Raw genomic sequence first — 13,834 nt, forward strand, 5'->3', positions numbered from 1 at the left:
AAATTAAAATATTCTAACACAGAACCAGCCTGTGGTAAAAGAGCAAAATTTCTTTACCAAGCCACAGCATGGTAATCTAGTAAAGTATGTTATATTTCCAAGTTAATTGAATGCAAACATAAGGAAAGAGCCTACAGGAAATAAAACATGCAATATGGAATCTACATGAAGTTCTACACCCTGAGCTTGCACACAGAATTATCACAGTGCCTGAACTGAAAGGCAGTTTAATGCCTGTAGCTTGTTCACTCTTCTTCTCTGCACCAAACTTTTTCTGCATGAATGGTCTTTGTGTGCCATCCTGTCCACCACGGGGTTTAAGGCAGATTTTTCTGCTAGAAAAGCTCAAATGAAAGCAATTCAAGATCAATTGTTCACTCTGAAAGAAAGGTTACAACTGTCATTCTGATACCAACGTGTGTTGTGGTATCTCTCTTCCATAATGCAGGATGTGGTTTCCATAGAAATATCTTCTTACATCAGTACCTACAAGCCCTCCAATTATTCCCCTTTGGACACCTCATGCAATCCAATAAAATCTTTTCAGAGCAGGGAAATAACTAGGCTCAGCTACTACTTAATTACTTGGTGAGAAGAAAGAAAAAAGCACACTTAGTAAACAAAAGCTTTATTTAAAACAAAACATAAAATTAAGAATGTGTACTGCAAAAAATTTTCATCATACCTGGAGAAATTTCTCCACTATTACAAATTAAGAACAGTCAATTACAACTTTGAAGATCATACTGAATTTTGCTGATTTCTGAAATTGCAATTATGGTGTAGTTTTAAATTGTTTGGTGGCCTTGTCGCCATCTAAGTCCCCAGGACCTTCTCTTTTCCTGAGTCCTTTACGTTGCTGAGCATCACCTGCACTTTTTTCCAAATTCTCCTCTTCAGGACTTTGTGGGTTTAGAGTCCCTGCTGCTGTTGTCTCATCTTTTTTCTCCATGGCATCTCCTGCCACTTGCCCAACTCCAGGAAAGCAGTCAACACCCTGAAATTAGAGCCAAGACAGAAGGAACAGCAAATTATACACAAACAAAATAAACAGTGACTTGATCCCAATATCAAACATTTCTGTTGGCCACAGCTGCCATAAATGTGCAAGGCAAGAAACTCAGCTGCATTTTTTGTCTAGATCAGCTTCATTCCTGCTGCTCTGCCAGCCTTCCCAAAGTGTCAGCATAAGGAAAACTGGGAGCACAGGGAGCCTTGATCTGGCTGGGTGGGCTCTGAAGCTGTGGCCACAGCACACAACAAGAGCGTGCACCACGGGGGCTGGAGCCATCACAGCTCCCCTGGGACAATCAGGGCTGAAGGAAACAAACTGATTTAATTGTGTGGCAACCAAAATGTGCTGGGGAAACAACCCCTGCAGCTCTATGCTTTGCTTCCACTCATCTTGCCTTTTTCTCTATTACTAAAAAGCTTCATTCCTGTGATTTGTTTTCTCAGATACATGGCTTAGGTTTCATTTAAACCTCACTGCCTGTTTTAGGCCTAGGTGCTAAAAAAAGCTAGACACAGCCAGATCTGCAGCTCAGCAGTGAGATAAAATAATTAGGACAATAAAGAGTTAGGCATATTTATTCTGAAATCACACTCAAGCTTCTGCACAGAAAAGATCACAAGTGGAGTTCAGAAAGTTATTCCATACGCAAAAACAGAATTCAGACTCACTAGGTTGGAAGAGATCTTCAAGATCATCAAGTCCAACCCAGCCCCAACACCTCAACTAAACCATGGCACTAAGTGCCACACCCAGTCTTTTTTCTAACACATCCAGGGATGGTGACTCCACCACCTCCCCAGGCAGGCTATTCCAGAACTTTATCACTCTTTAAGTGAAAAAACTTTTTCCAATTATCCAACCTAAATTTGCCTCAGCGCAGTTTGAGACTGTGTCCTCTGGTTCTGTCAGTTGCTGCCTGGAGCAAGAGACCAACCCCAACCTGACCACAGACACATTTCAGGGACTTGGGGAGAGTGATAAGGTCACCCCTGAGTCTCCTTTTCTCCAGGCTAAACACCCCCAGCTCCCTAAGTGGTTCCTCACAGGGTTTGTGTTCCCAGCCCCTCTCCAGCCTTGTTGCCCCCACTGGATGTGCTTGAGTGTCTCAATGTCCTTCCCAAACTGAGGGGCCAGAACTGGACACAGCACTCAAGGTGTGGCCTCACCAGTGCCAGGGACAGAATGACCTCCCTGCTGCTGCTGGCCCCACCATTCCTGATAAAGGCCAGCATGCCATTGGCCTTCTTGGCCACCAGGGCACACTGCTGGCTCATGTTCAGCCAGCTGTTGACCAGTACCCCGAGGTCCCTTTCTGCCTGGGCACTGTCCAGCCACAGGACTCAAGCCCCAGCACAGCTTGGCCACTGCAGTTCTGGGGTTTTTTGTTTTGTACTGGGGTTTTTTTATGTTTGTTTGTTTTTACTGAAACTCTCCAAACACATTTTTTATCACCAATGAAAATACTGTACAATGGCCCAGGAAAGGGGTGGGAAAAGGCAAGGTATTAAGTCTGGCTTTCATCAATGTCCTTGTCAGGATCCATGGCTGCAGCTTCGCTCTCCTGCTGCTGCTTCTTCCAGAGCTTTGCCATAGCCAGGAGTTTGAGGTTGGGCTGACTGGCAGTGTCTTCTGGGAAAACATAATCATAGCACTCCTCCCATCCAGCATCAGACCCATCTTCGGCCTGCAGCTTTCTCCTCTTCTTTATTCTCTCAGGCATCAGTTTCTCTATCCTCTCCTTAGTGGCAGGGGTGCCAAACTCATCCTCGAAGCTCCTCCAGGCCTCGAGCAGCATGAGCCTCTCCTCCTTCTCCTCGCAGCTGCGCATGGCCTCGTTGGCCTCCTCGTAGATGTGCCGGCAGCGCTGCAGCCGCTCCCCCTGCCCCGCCGACAGCTCGAACTGCGCCAGGCTGATCCACACCCTGCTGTGCTGCGTGCGCTGCAGCAGCCGCTGGTAAAGGCTCCTGGCTCTCTCGTACTCCTCTTGCTCCATCTCAAAGTCAATGTAGGATTTCCAAAGCACCTCTGGCATGTCCAGCCGGGCCTGGCCGATCGCCAGCTCGTAGATGGCCCGGGCACGGTCGATATCCCCAAGGATGGTTTCCAGCTCAGCAAATTTCATCCAGGACGTGCAGTTTGCCGGTGCAAACTCCAGGAATTTTTCATACAACTTTCGGCAGCGGTCAAATTCACGCAGCTGTAACTCCAGCTCAATGTAACCTTTAAACAGTTTGGGTTTTGGACATTTACCTATGGATGTCCCCAAAGCCCTTCTGGCAAGGGGGAGGTTTTTCTGGCGAATTTCAAAGTGAGCATACAGCAGCCACATTTTGGCAAATGTAAACTTTTTGTGGGGTAGGAAGTCGAGGCATGCCTGGTACACCTGTCTGGTTCGCTCAGCATCCTTTGCCTCCAGCTCCTCATAGAGTGCATAATTAATCCAGAGGTAGATGTACCTCTTCCAGTGGCATTTCTCCTGGATGGGGGGCATGTTGGCAATGGCTCTCTCGTACACGTCCCACACGGTCTCTGTGTCTGCGTTGCTCTCCACCAGCCGTAGGTAGTCAAACCACACATCATAGTTGTGGGGGTCTGCCTTCACCTCCTCCTCATACTGGAATCTCCTCTTGCTGACAATGATGTCCTCAATTCCCCTCCTGTCTCCAAACTTCTTCTCAAAGATGGTGTAATTCTTTAGGAGATCCTGGGCATCCTGCTTTGGAATTCTATCCAAGGCATACTTGTAGATAACCCTTACTCTTTCAAATTCTTTCTGGTTCTCCTCAAACTTGGCAAATGCCACATACAAGTGCTCATCCATGTGTTCCTCCCCAAAGAACTCCACTGCCCTCTCATACACCTTCCTGGCGTGGGCTAAGTAGCTGTGCTTCTCCTCGAAGCGTGCATACTTGATCCAGTTCTTCACGTTGGGGTGAACAAGGACAAATCTCTCATAAATGCTTCGTGCTCTGTCTACCTCCCTGTATCTGAGCTCAAAGTTGATGTAGGAATACCAGGCTTGCTCCTCTGGCTGCCACTCCATCCACCGTTCAAACACCTGCCGTGACCCAGTAACATTCCCCAGCATCTCCTCCATGTAGGTGTACTTGTACCAGAACTGGCTCACCCTGGGCAGGACGGTGATGGCCCGGTCCCAGATGTTCCTGGCGTGGTTGACCTGGCGGTTCTTCATCTCCATCTCAGCATACTTCAGCCAGAGGGTGACATTCCTGTAGTCCACATCTAGGGCACGCTCGTAAATGGAACGGGCTCTCTGGATTTCCTTCAGGTTCTCCTCCCATTGTGCATACTTTATCCAGTTACTGATAACAGTCCTGTTCTTTCTTATGTTATCTTCAAAAGTCTTCCTCTTCCGGAGTTTATAGTCATTTAGCTCTTCAATATCTGTGATCTTCTGCTGCGGAGGCGGTGGGAGAAGCTCGAGTTCCCTCTCCTTTGCCTCTCTCAGAAGCTGCTCTGCTGTGATCTGAACTTCAGCTGGTGCCTTGTTTTTCACCTTTGCCACTTTGGGGATGCACTGTTTCCCAGCCTCCATAGATGCCATCTTGCTGGCCTGTGGCTCTCCTCTTCTTATACAAGAGGATTTGCAGCAATTAATTTTAAGTTCTTAATTGGATCCTATAACCTTGAATTTTATCTGCAGCAGTTCTTTAAAGTTTAGAGATAATTCTCTCACAAAAAAAAAAAAAAATTACTGCTCAAGCAGACAAAGTCAAAATACAACCTGACAGCCTGCCAGTCAGGGTGCTGGCAGCAGTCTGAATAAATGGTGGCTGCAGTCCTCCAGGCGTGACAGGTGTGGTTGTCTTGTAGCACTGATCCTGTAGAAGGGTAGAGTTTCCCTCTGAAGATCCAGTGGTGGCGTAGAAGTATCCACTCTTCCTCTGGGAATCCAGTGGAAAAAGGCTGCATGTGGTGCTCCAGGGCTCAGGTTATATCCAGAAGGGAATGCTTGGCTCCTCCCCCTGGGCAGAGCATCTCCCAATGGGATCATGAAATCTTATCAGTCAGGCAGGGAGGCTAAATGGGCCATTAACAGAAGATATCTCCTGGAAGGAGGAGGGGTCATGGAAGAGATAAAGAAAAACTGCCCCACCTGGTTTTAAGAGATACTGAGAGAATATACCTGGTTACATCTTGCAGTGCAATCTAAGACAGTTAAATACTACTTTTCTGTGTTGTAAGATATATAGTTGTTTTCTTTTAAGAGATAAAACAACTCCAACTAAAACAGCTGTGATGAAACAATGACAAATACCTTTTGTGGATAAAGAAGATATAGTGTGTTCACCCTTGATTTTGTCAAAGATTGTATTGCTTGTTATAATCTCTGTGTTTTATCTTCCATAGATGAGACAAAAGAGTCAGTGATGATTCTACGTTATTGCTGTTATTGATTGTAAGGTGTTTTCCTTTGTTTCATTTTACTGTCATAGGAACATTACTGTTTAGAAAGGGAGAAAGACACCAATGGAAAACAAGATCATAAGATGGCATTTCAGTTACTGTACCTTATTCATCTGGTCTAATTGTCTGGGTTTACTAGTTGGAGTCTTCTCCATACAAGAGCCCACTTCAGCTTCTGGAGAAATTGGGGGAATATTTTGCCCCAGAAAGAGATTAAAAAGGAAAAAACATTATCATACTTCCATGGCTATTTGCACTTAAAAAAAAAAAAAAAAACCAACAGAAAAAGGTACCTGACTCTTACCTACAATCCCTCTTGCTTTGTTTTTTTTAATTAACCAAACCAGAGTGCCCCATGACACTCCCACATAAACCTAAGGTGAACAACTATACTAGAAACAAACTGCCTGTGGATCTTGAAAGCTCTGCTAAATACATAATTCGTTCTCCTCCTACACCCAGAAAACCCATATCCATTTCTTCAGCAAATACAGGTACTCTGACCAATTCTGATAATGAATTATATGCAATCACTTGAAATTTATTTTAATTCTTCTCAGCCTGCTTGGTATTGCATTAGCTTCACATTTACATGCTTTATGGATATTACTAAACTACTTCCAAACAGCTCCATTCACTGCCTGGTAGATTCAGCAACCACAACCAAACCATGTGAAATGATTTCTGTTCCTCCAATCAACCCCAGAAGAGAAATGTCACTATGTTCCTGTTGCCAAGACTAATTTGATGAAACTAAATCTCCTACATTTTTCAAACAATAAGAATTAATTCAGAATGAATGACTGTAGCTATGCGCAACAATATGCTAAAAAGCTTGATTTTTATAGATATATGTGCAGACAGAAATGTGTGTATTGTATCTGTGCAGATCCAAATTGAAGAATCAGCTGCAGCAGAGGGCTGCAGTTTATATGAACTGCCACTAGATGCAGCCACACCACCTTGCAAAATTGAATATTCTGACCTCAAGATTACAGAAACCCGTTTTGGAATATGTATGACTGTAGAATTCCTACAAGAACATTAATGGTATTCAATCCTGAGTACTGGTGTGGAGAAAAAGCCCATAATATGAGCAAAATATTCAATTTTTCTTCTCAGTAATTTTGTTCCAAAACACAGCATTGCACAGCATTGCAAATGTCAACATGAATCTAAGAAATCAGAGCAGAATAAGACTTGTCTATTTTCACAGTTGTTGCCATAGATCCTGATTGGAGCTGACAATATTGAATTACATTGTGTTTTGCTTTCTGCATAACAGAGAAAGTAGGAATGAAGACGTTATTCCCAAGAGACACCCCTAAAGATAGAATCATGGCATCATAGAATAATTTGGATTGGAAGAGACTTTTAAAGGTCATCTAATCCAATCCCCAGCAATGAGCAGGGACACCTTCTGCAAGACTACATTGCTCTGAGCCCCATCCAACCTGACTTTGGACACTTCCAGGGATGGGGCTGCCACAGCTTCTCTGGGCACCCTGTACCAGGGCCTCAACACCCTCATAGTAAAAATTTATTTCCTTAAATCTAGCCTAAATCTATCCTCTCTCAGTTTAAAATCATTATCCCATGTCCTGTTGCAACAGGTCCAGCCAAAATCTTTATCCCCTTCTTTCCTAATGTCCCCCTTTAGGTAGTGGAAAGCTGCAGTCAAGGCAGCTCCCCAGCCTCATGTGTATTTTTCACTGACAGCAATTCTGGTGGAATGATATTTCCCCATTCTTTGGGTCATTCATCTATTTGTTTTTTCTAGAAGATGGCAAAAAGAAGAAAGAAAAAAGAAAGCATCCTCTCCCCCAGGATCTGCTGAGTTTTGATCTGATCGTAGTTCTGTTCAGTTGCCATTAATAAACTTCACTTAGCAAGATTAAAGGTTTTGCTGGTTTAAAGCATGAGGAACACAGATATAATGGCTTCAGAGGAACCCAGCCTAGGGCTAAAGTCTGACTTAACTCTCCTGTGGGTGCTGCAGACAAGATGAAACGTGGTGTCTCAACAGAAGGTTCCTGAGCCAAAACAGAGCAGGATGGATGTGGGAAGGCATGGGAGAAATTTGCTGCACTTCCAGAAAGAGACAATGTGTGCCCTGTTTTTGGAACCCAGTGCTTATCACAGCTTGTGGGCATGCAGCAGAGGGGCCTGCCTGGGTCCTCCAGCCACCTGAACAGATCACATCAATGAGATCCCCATATGAACTGTCAAAAGGTTTCCCCATTCTGTTGCTATCTTTTGTGAAGCAGGCAGAAAATGCTCCCAGCAAAAAGGATTTACCCTGTAGGAGAGTACTTGGAATCTTCCAAAACCCATAATGAAAACCTTTGTGTTTCCATCCAAGAATGGTATTGGCAGCAACTGAAGGTAATTAAACACACTGCCCACTGGCCATACAAATTTTTTCTTTATAACAATTTCAGAGAAACAAACCCCTGTCTATAACCCAGACAATGTGTTGTGCAACAGGGATTTTTTGGGCTAACTTCTACCCTGCTCTAAGTGCACTGCAACAGTAGTTCCAGCCACTTTATGCCAAGGCTGTGCTTTGTTCAGGATCTCTCAGATGCTCTGTGGTTCCATTTCATTACCTCATAATTTCTAAGAATTGTCCTGTTTACTGTGAAAAGATGAGGAAACTGGACTGTACACTCAGTAGTTCCTCCATGTGCAAACAACAGAGACATCACCTCTCCACGATCACTACCTAACCCTTGGTTACATTTCTTATCTTTATAGAACTATAACACAGACAATTCACACTGCCTGTTTTAACTCACTTCCTGAAGGGGATGACTCCATCTGAATTTTTAACCAGATATTCAGTCGCTGGCTCCAATCTCCTGGTGCTTCCACTTCCCACAGTCGCTTCTGCTCCTCAGGATGAGCCTGCAGGAATTTCTGGCATACTGAAAGGAGAAACCAAGGGGTAAAAGTATGAATGAGTGAAAAGTACATTGGAAGAGGGAGAATGTTCTATCCCAGAAATTCTCTCAGACCCACTTTCATTAGTTCCTTTAAAAATCTTTCTTCTCCCTTCTCATCTTCCTCCTCTTTGTTTTAGCTGGGAATTTTAGGAAAAGTCTATGTGAAATGGCCTAAACACCCATGAGCACATCCTGCCATCTGCTTCAATCTAGATTATTTCCTTGTGAGCACAGAAATAAGAGACTTCGAATTATTTGCTGAGCACCTTCTACTGGCACTGCAGCACAGAACAATGTCCAGCCACTCAGTGGGTTTCACAGCAGTGTGGGGTTTTTTATCCCTACTACTCTGAAAGGAAAGGTGCTCCTCTATCTTCCAGCTTTGGCCATTCAGAATGCTACTTCAATTTCTGTTTATTAAAAAAAAGCTCAGCTTCAGTTTGGTTTTGGGCCAAAATCATCCCCCTTTTCACTACTGCTCCCCTACACACCATTGTTAGGTTAATTTATTTCTTTGGACGTGGAAAAGAAGAAATGGGAAGAACCAACAGAAAAATTACAGGATACATGTGACAGATGTACAATCACCTTTATAACTCATATTGCCACAGATTCCTACCACTGTGAGTACACACTGATCATCCAAAAATTTAAATAAACAACCAAATTTAGGTGTGCTTATGTTATCAAACTGAAGTATGTTGTATTTAGTGGCATCCTTAGGATGTGTGCAGTGTCAAGAGGAGGTCAAGAACAAACAGTTCAAAACATTTAAAGGGCATTTTTCAACTTCCCTTAACCACCATCCTATCAGTTGCATCAACTGCTCTAAGATAGTGATCTGTAAACAACGAAATTACTGTCATTCTCAGCCCATTGTAGTTCATCATACTACAGAATGGGTCATTTATCTTCAACATTCAGTCGAGTTTAACAATGGGATGTCGAAACAAAAACCCTAATTCTGGTATGTAAACATTTGCCTTACACTAATGAGCAGATCGTAGACATTAATTTTATCCAAGGATATCCAGACTAAATTAATCATTCCAATAAAAGCTACTAAAACTAACAGATATACTAGAATCCAGGTATCTGCTACACAGCTTTTTTCCTTCCTTCTAGGCCTCCACAGCAGCTTAAATACCATGTCCATGTTAAATAAACTGTCCACAGCTTCAGAGATTTCAGTACAGAGATTTAAAGGTTGCATTCATTTGTCAAAGCATGAAAATGTGGTTCCAATGAAATTGAAAACAGACAGTGACTTCAATACGCTCAAAATTTAACTAACAGTATTGGTATTCTTATAAAAGTAAGCCTAATTAAAACATGATGCAAGTCAAATTTATTCACTATTAGCTCTAAACTTAATTGAGACAAAAGCACAGACTTCCAATATATTGCTAGTGTTAACACATAAGAAATGCAGCTTTTTCCTCCATGCTTTCTAAAGCCCTGAGGTCTGCCAAAGGAAAAATGGATATTTTTGGGAGAAGAGAAGGAATACTGTCAATACTATGTCCTCCTAAAATCCTAAGTGGCAGTATCTGCTCGGGTGCTTTTGAATACATTCAAGGCCACATAATAACCAAGAGAAAGAACAGATGGGGCCAAAATTTTGTTGACACTTATTAGAAAATAACTGGAAAGCTGTAAGTCAATCAAAACATCTCCCCAAAAGTGATGGTGAAGACTGCACCACACAGAGAGCAACCTCAGAAAAAAGTACTTTTCTAAAGAAGACTTTTATAAATAATGTGAGACGGATTTTTTTCTGTGAATTTTACTAGCAAAAGCAGAGTTTTGACCTGAAGACAGAGAAGATATATGACTACTTTGTGATCTTTTAAAAGTGACAAATGTTCAAAGACAGTTGATACAAAACAAGTACTGATGTAACTGTATGACTGAGTAGAGCCTGGGTATTTGGCTTATTAAATGTAATTTCTTAAAAATGCAAGATCTACCAGAGCATTATGTGCACAGTGTGGGCTTGACAAGATCTTATGAGTCTTTTCCCTGTGGTGTCAAATAAAATGTGTAAGTCCCTGTCTAGGGCAATGACATAGTTCTGAGAGAGAGCAGTTCTAGGAACACAAACTGTCAAACAGGCACCAGGAGTTTTGTGCTTCTTGTTGTCTTACATAAATATTGGCCTACCTTTCCACAGGAAATTCCAGATGGCTCCAGAAAAGGAACCCGTTGCAGGCAAACAACGGTTCGGTTCAGACAAGGGCACTGAACTCTTACTCAGTGAGGACAATCTTCCCAAGCCCATATTGAAAATTATACATTATACATGACCCTTACCTAACGTGTCCACATCAAAGGATTTACCTTGATACATGGCAGCAGAAATAGGGCAGCTGATCCCCAAGGCATCCTCAGCCAGGAAAGACTGACAGAAATCATGCAACATTTTCATCCCTAGGCCACCTCTTCTGTACTTTCTCTGGACAAATATAGTATCCAAAACTGGCAGCAGGTAACACTGACTGGTTGTACCACCACACAGGCTACCTGAAACAGACAGAGAAAAACAAATCCATTTACAAACAGAATTGGTATTGCCACACTAACTGCTGTGGGATTTCAGCCACACACGCTGCCCTGGTACCTTTCCACAGGCTGTGAGGATGATCCCAGCTGAAGTGTACTTGCACAGACAGCAAAACACTTTCCAGGAGGATGATTTTTCCATGAAATGGAGAGGACCTGCCTAACGTGGCTGACAGGTCTCACCAGAGTCTTTTCCAGACTCTGATTCTTAATCACACTATCTTGGTACACAGGCAATGTATACAGGAAAGCTCACTGCAAAGATTTAAATGGTCTAAAACCAAAGAGAGATACATATTCTGAAAGTAATGTCAGTACACTCCTTTAAAAAAACAACTGAGCGGTGCATTTTAAGAAAGCACTGTCAGAGCTCCTTTGTAAGTCACTCCATTTCTACCAAGTGATAATTTATCACACATGAAGGTGCTTCTATTCCATCACTTGAACTACCACTATCAGTGTTAAACCAGGGGTTTCACTCAAGGACACTCCTTGCTAACAAACACATTAAGTCAGTTAACTGAAATCATGGGGTCATGACATAATGCTCTACATGTGGACAAAATACAGACTCAAGCATAAGCCTCCAAACTACTAAAACTAGTTCTCAGTGAAAATTGTCCAAAATAACCCCAAAAAACAGAATCAAGGGATTTATTTTGCAATCACAAACTCAAACTGGAGTCAAGAGAGAATTGATTAAGAACAGACGTTCAGCATCCAAAATTTTGATGTTCACCCTAACCAACCTAGGGTCCTATTGCTGCATGCAGAACACACTAAAAATAGAACTTCAAACTACTTTACAGCATAAGCACTCAGTTTTGAAATGAATAACAAACATCAGTTCCTCAACCACCTACATACAGGAGAAGGTCCCCATAGAAAAACTTCATGGATTTATTTTAAGTTCTAGAAAATATTTATGAAGATTTTATGCTGCTTTTGAGCACATGGCAGGTTAAATACAAATGGATATCCAGGCCTTTATAACAAAAAATGGTTACATTTTTATACTTTGTTGCTTAAGTCTCATCAAGACCTTCTTGGTTTATCTTTCTTGCTACTTCCTAGTGGACCTGACTCAGTCTAGTTTTCAGTGTTTTGAGACATGACGCTTTCATCACTTCACTAAGACCTATTTCACAGTTTTATCAATGTTCTGTTGAATGCCCGTTCCTAAATTCCAATAAAAGACTTTTACTTATCAGATCCATTTTTTTCCACATTCCCACAACTGTCTGAAACTGGGGTCTATTTCTGCTCCTTTGGTTGGTGTCCACCACTTTTCACTGATACTGGATAGGCTTGACTTTTATTATTCTCTTTTCTAGGATGCCAATTCAGCACAGCATACATGACTATTGGTAATTCTAGACCCTGATTTGTCGAGCCATACAACAAGAGTATGTAGCTACATAACTATCCATTCACATCTTGATTAAGCTTGGTTCACTCCTGCTTAAACAAAGTGCATGCTTAACTTCTAACACATGTTCCAGCACATTGTTGGAAGAGGGTGGGTTGTGGTGGTGTTTATAACCTTTCAATATTTGTAACACATGATGGGTAGTTACTCTTTTTGTCATGAGCCAAAAAATTGAGTATATCCCCGGTCCCATTGTTAGCTGCCAACCCAACAGAGATGTCAAATTCCAGCAAAATTGCACCATACGTTCTAAGGGACAAAATTTTTCTCATGAAGTCTTTAAGAATCCCTGCATGTTGCAAGTGTTCTTTTAAGTTTATTATTATCTCATATAGTCTGTCTCCTATAAATCCTGATGAGAGTGCTGTGCAGCAATCCCAGGAGCTGAGTGATTTATGTCTGAGCTCCTAATTTTGTGTTGAGAAGATGACAAAAACTTGTCATGTCTAAAGGCACTGTAAATAAAGAAACCATGAAGCCATTCTTCACCTTGTCCCTGGGAAACACATTAGGAGAGTCACAGCCCACAGGCATTTGAAATAAAATAAACAAACAAACCAACCTTTGGAACAAAGGCCACTTTGTCCCTGGTTCCCATCAAATAGCACAAGGTTACCATAAGCTAATGGTGGCCCAGAAGTGGCCACTGGGCTCTCACACATTTGGTTGAAAGGTTTGTTTGGAACACACAGAAAAAGTTTTGAGGTGAGGGAGGAGACAGGGAAAATAAGGGCATTGGTGATGGAGAGGGAAGCATTCATGCAGCCTGCCCTTTGAAAGCCTTTGATCTGCTTGGTTAGGTCACGAGTGCCAAATGACCAACTTAGGAGCCAGCAAAATGGCAAACAGATATTACAAGGGCAGGAAAGCAGACAGCCATTAGCATTCCCAAAGAGCCACAAACCAGAAAAAAAAACAATCTGGTCCCCACATCCAACAGACCCAAACAAAACAAGGTTGTGCACACTGACTATTTCCCTGCTGAACAACTTGGCTTGGCACACACATGTTTGGACAGGCCTGAGCACTTGTGTAAAGGGTGGGGAATATTTCTGCAGAGCAGAACCCAAGGTCAACCCATTGTGTGAGTTTGTATGTGAGAAGGCAAACAAAGGTTCTGGCCTCAATAAAATTAAATGAATTCATGTCTGGACTGGTATGTAGTCATTTCATTTTCATTACAGCCAGAACCTTCAACCCGCCTCAGAAATGCACATTAAAAATATTATTGCTAGCAAACAGAGGGAGACAAAAGCAATCATTCAACAAGATTTCAGCTAATCATCTGTCTGGTTAAATTCAACACTGATTTTTTTTCCTGAAAGAATTTTATGTAATTGATGAAAAAATAAAATCCTGTTATCTTTTTAAGGATCTCTTTCTACAGAATAGTACCTGAGCCACCAATATCAAAAGGCATTTCCAAAGCCTTCTATAAAGAAAAGTGTGAAATGA

The 13,834-nt window shown here is 42.2% G+C and overlaps 2 protein-coding genes across 3 annotated transcripts in view; both read right to left on the minus strand.

The window, feature by feature from the left end:
• Positions 1 to 664: 664 nt before the first annotated feature.
• The window catches only part of LOC311158372 (protein FAM169B-like), a gene marked incomplete at its 5' end in the record, with an annotated part of 39,398 nt that continues 26,228 nt past the window's right edge, over positions 665 to 13,834 (minus strand). The window contains 4 exons of one of the 2 annotated variants that reach the window (XM_084213738.1): positions 665 to 997; positions 5,548 to 5,618; positions 8,242 to 8,370; positions 10,729 to 10,911. In XM_084213738.1, the coding sequence (XP_084069864.1) occupies positions 776 to 997; positions 5,548 to 5,618; positions 8,242 to 8,370; positions 10,729 to 10,911 (605 nt within the window). In that variant the 3' untranslated portion in view covers positions 665 to 775. The remainder of the gene's footprint in view (positions 998 to 5,547; positions 5,619 to 8,241; positions 8,371 to 10,728; positions 10,912 to 13,834) is intronic. The other variant, XM_084213739.1, reaches the window with a different exon arrangement.
• On the minus strand, positions 2,419 to 4,580 carry LOC311158371 (crooked neck-like protein 1; the record flags this gene model as incomplete). Its single annotated transcript, XM_084213737.1, has 1 exon — positions 2,419 to 4,580. One exon carries the CDS (start codon positions 4,578 to 4,580, stop codon positions 2,520 to 2,522), a length of 2,061 nt encoding a protein of 686 aa, XP_084069863.1. The 3' UTR covers positions 2,419 to 2,519.

Source organism: Fringilla coelebs (genome assembly GCF_963513975.1).
Source record: "Fringilla coelebs genome assembly, chromosome: 12".
Lineage (NCBI taxonomy): Eukaryota > Metazoa > Chordata > Aves > Passeriformes > Fringillidae > Fringilla > Fringilla coelebs.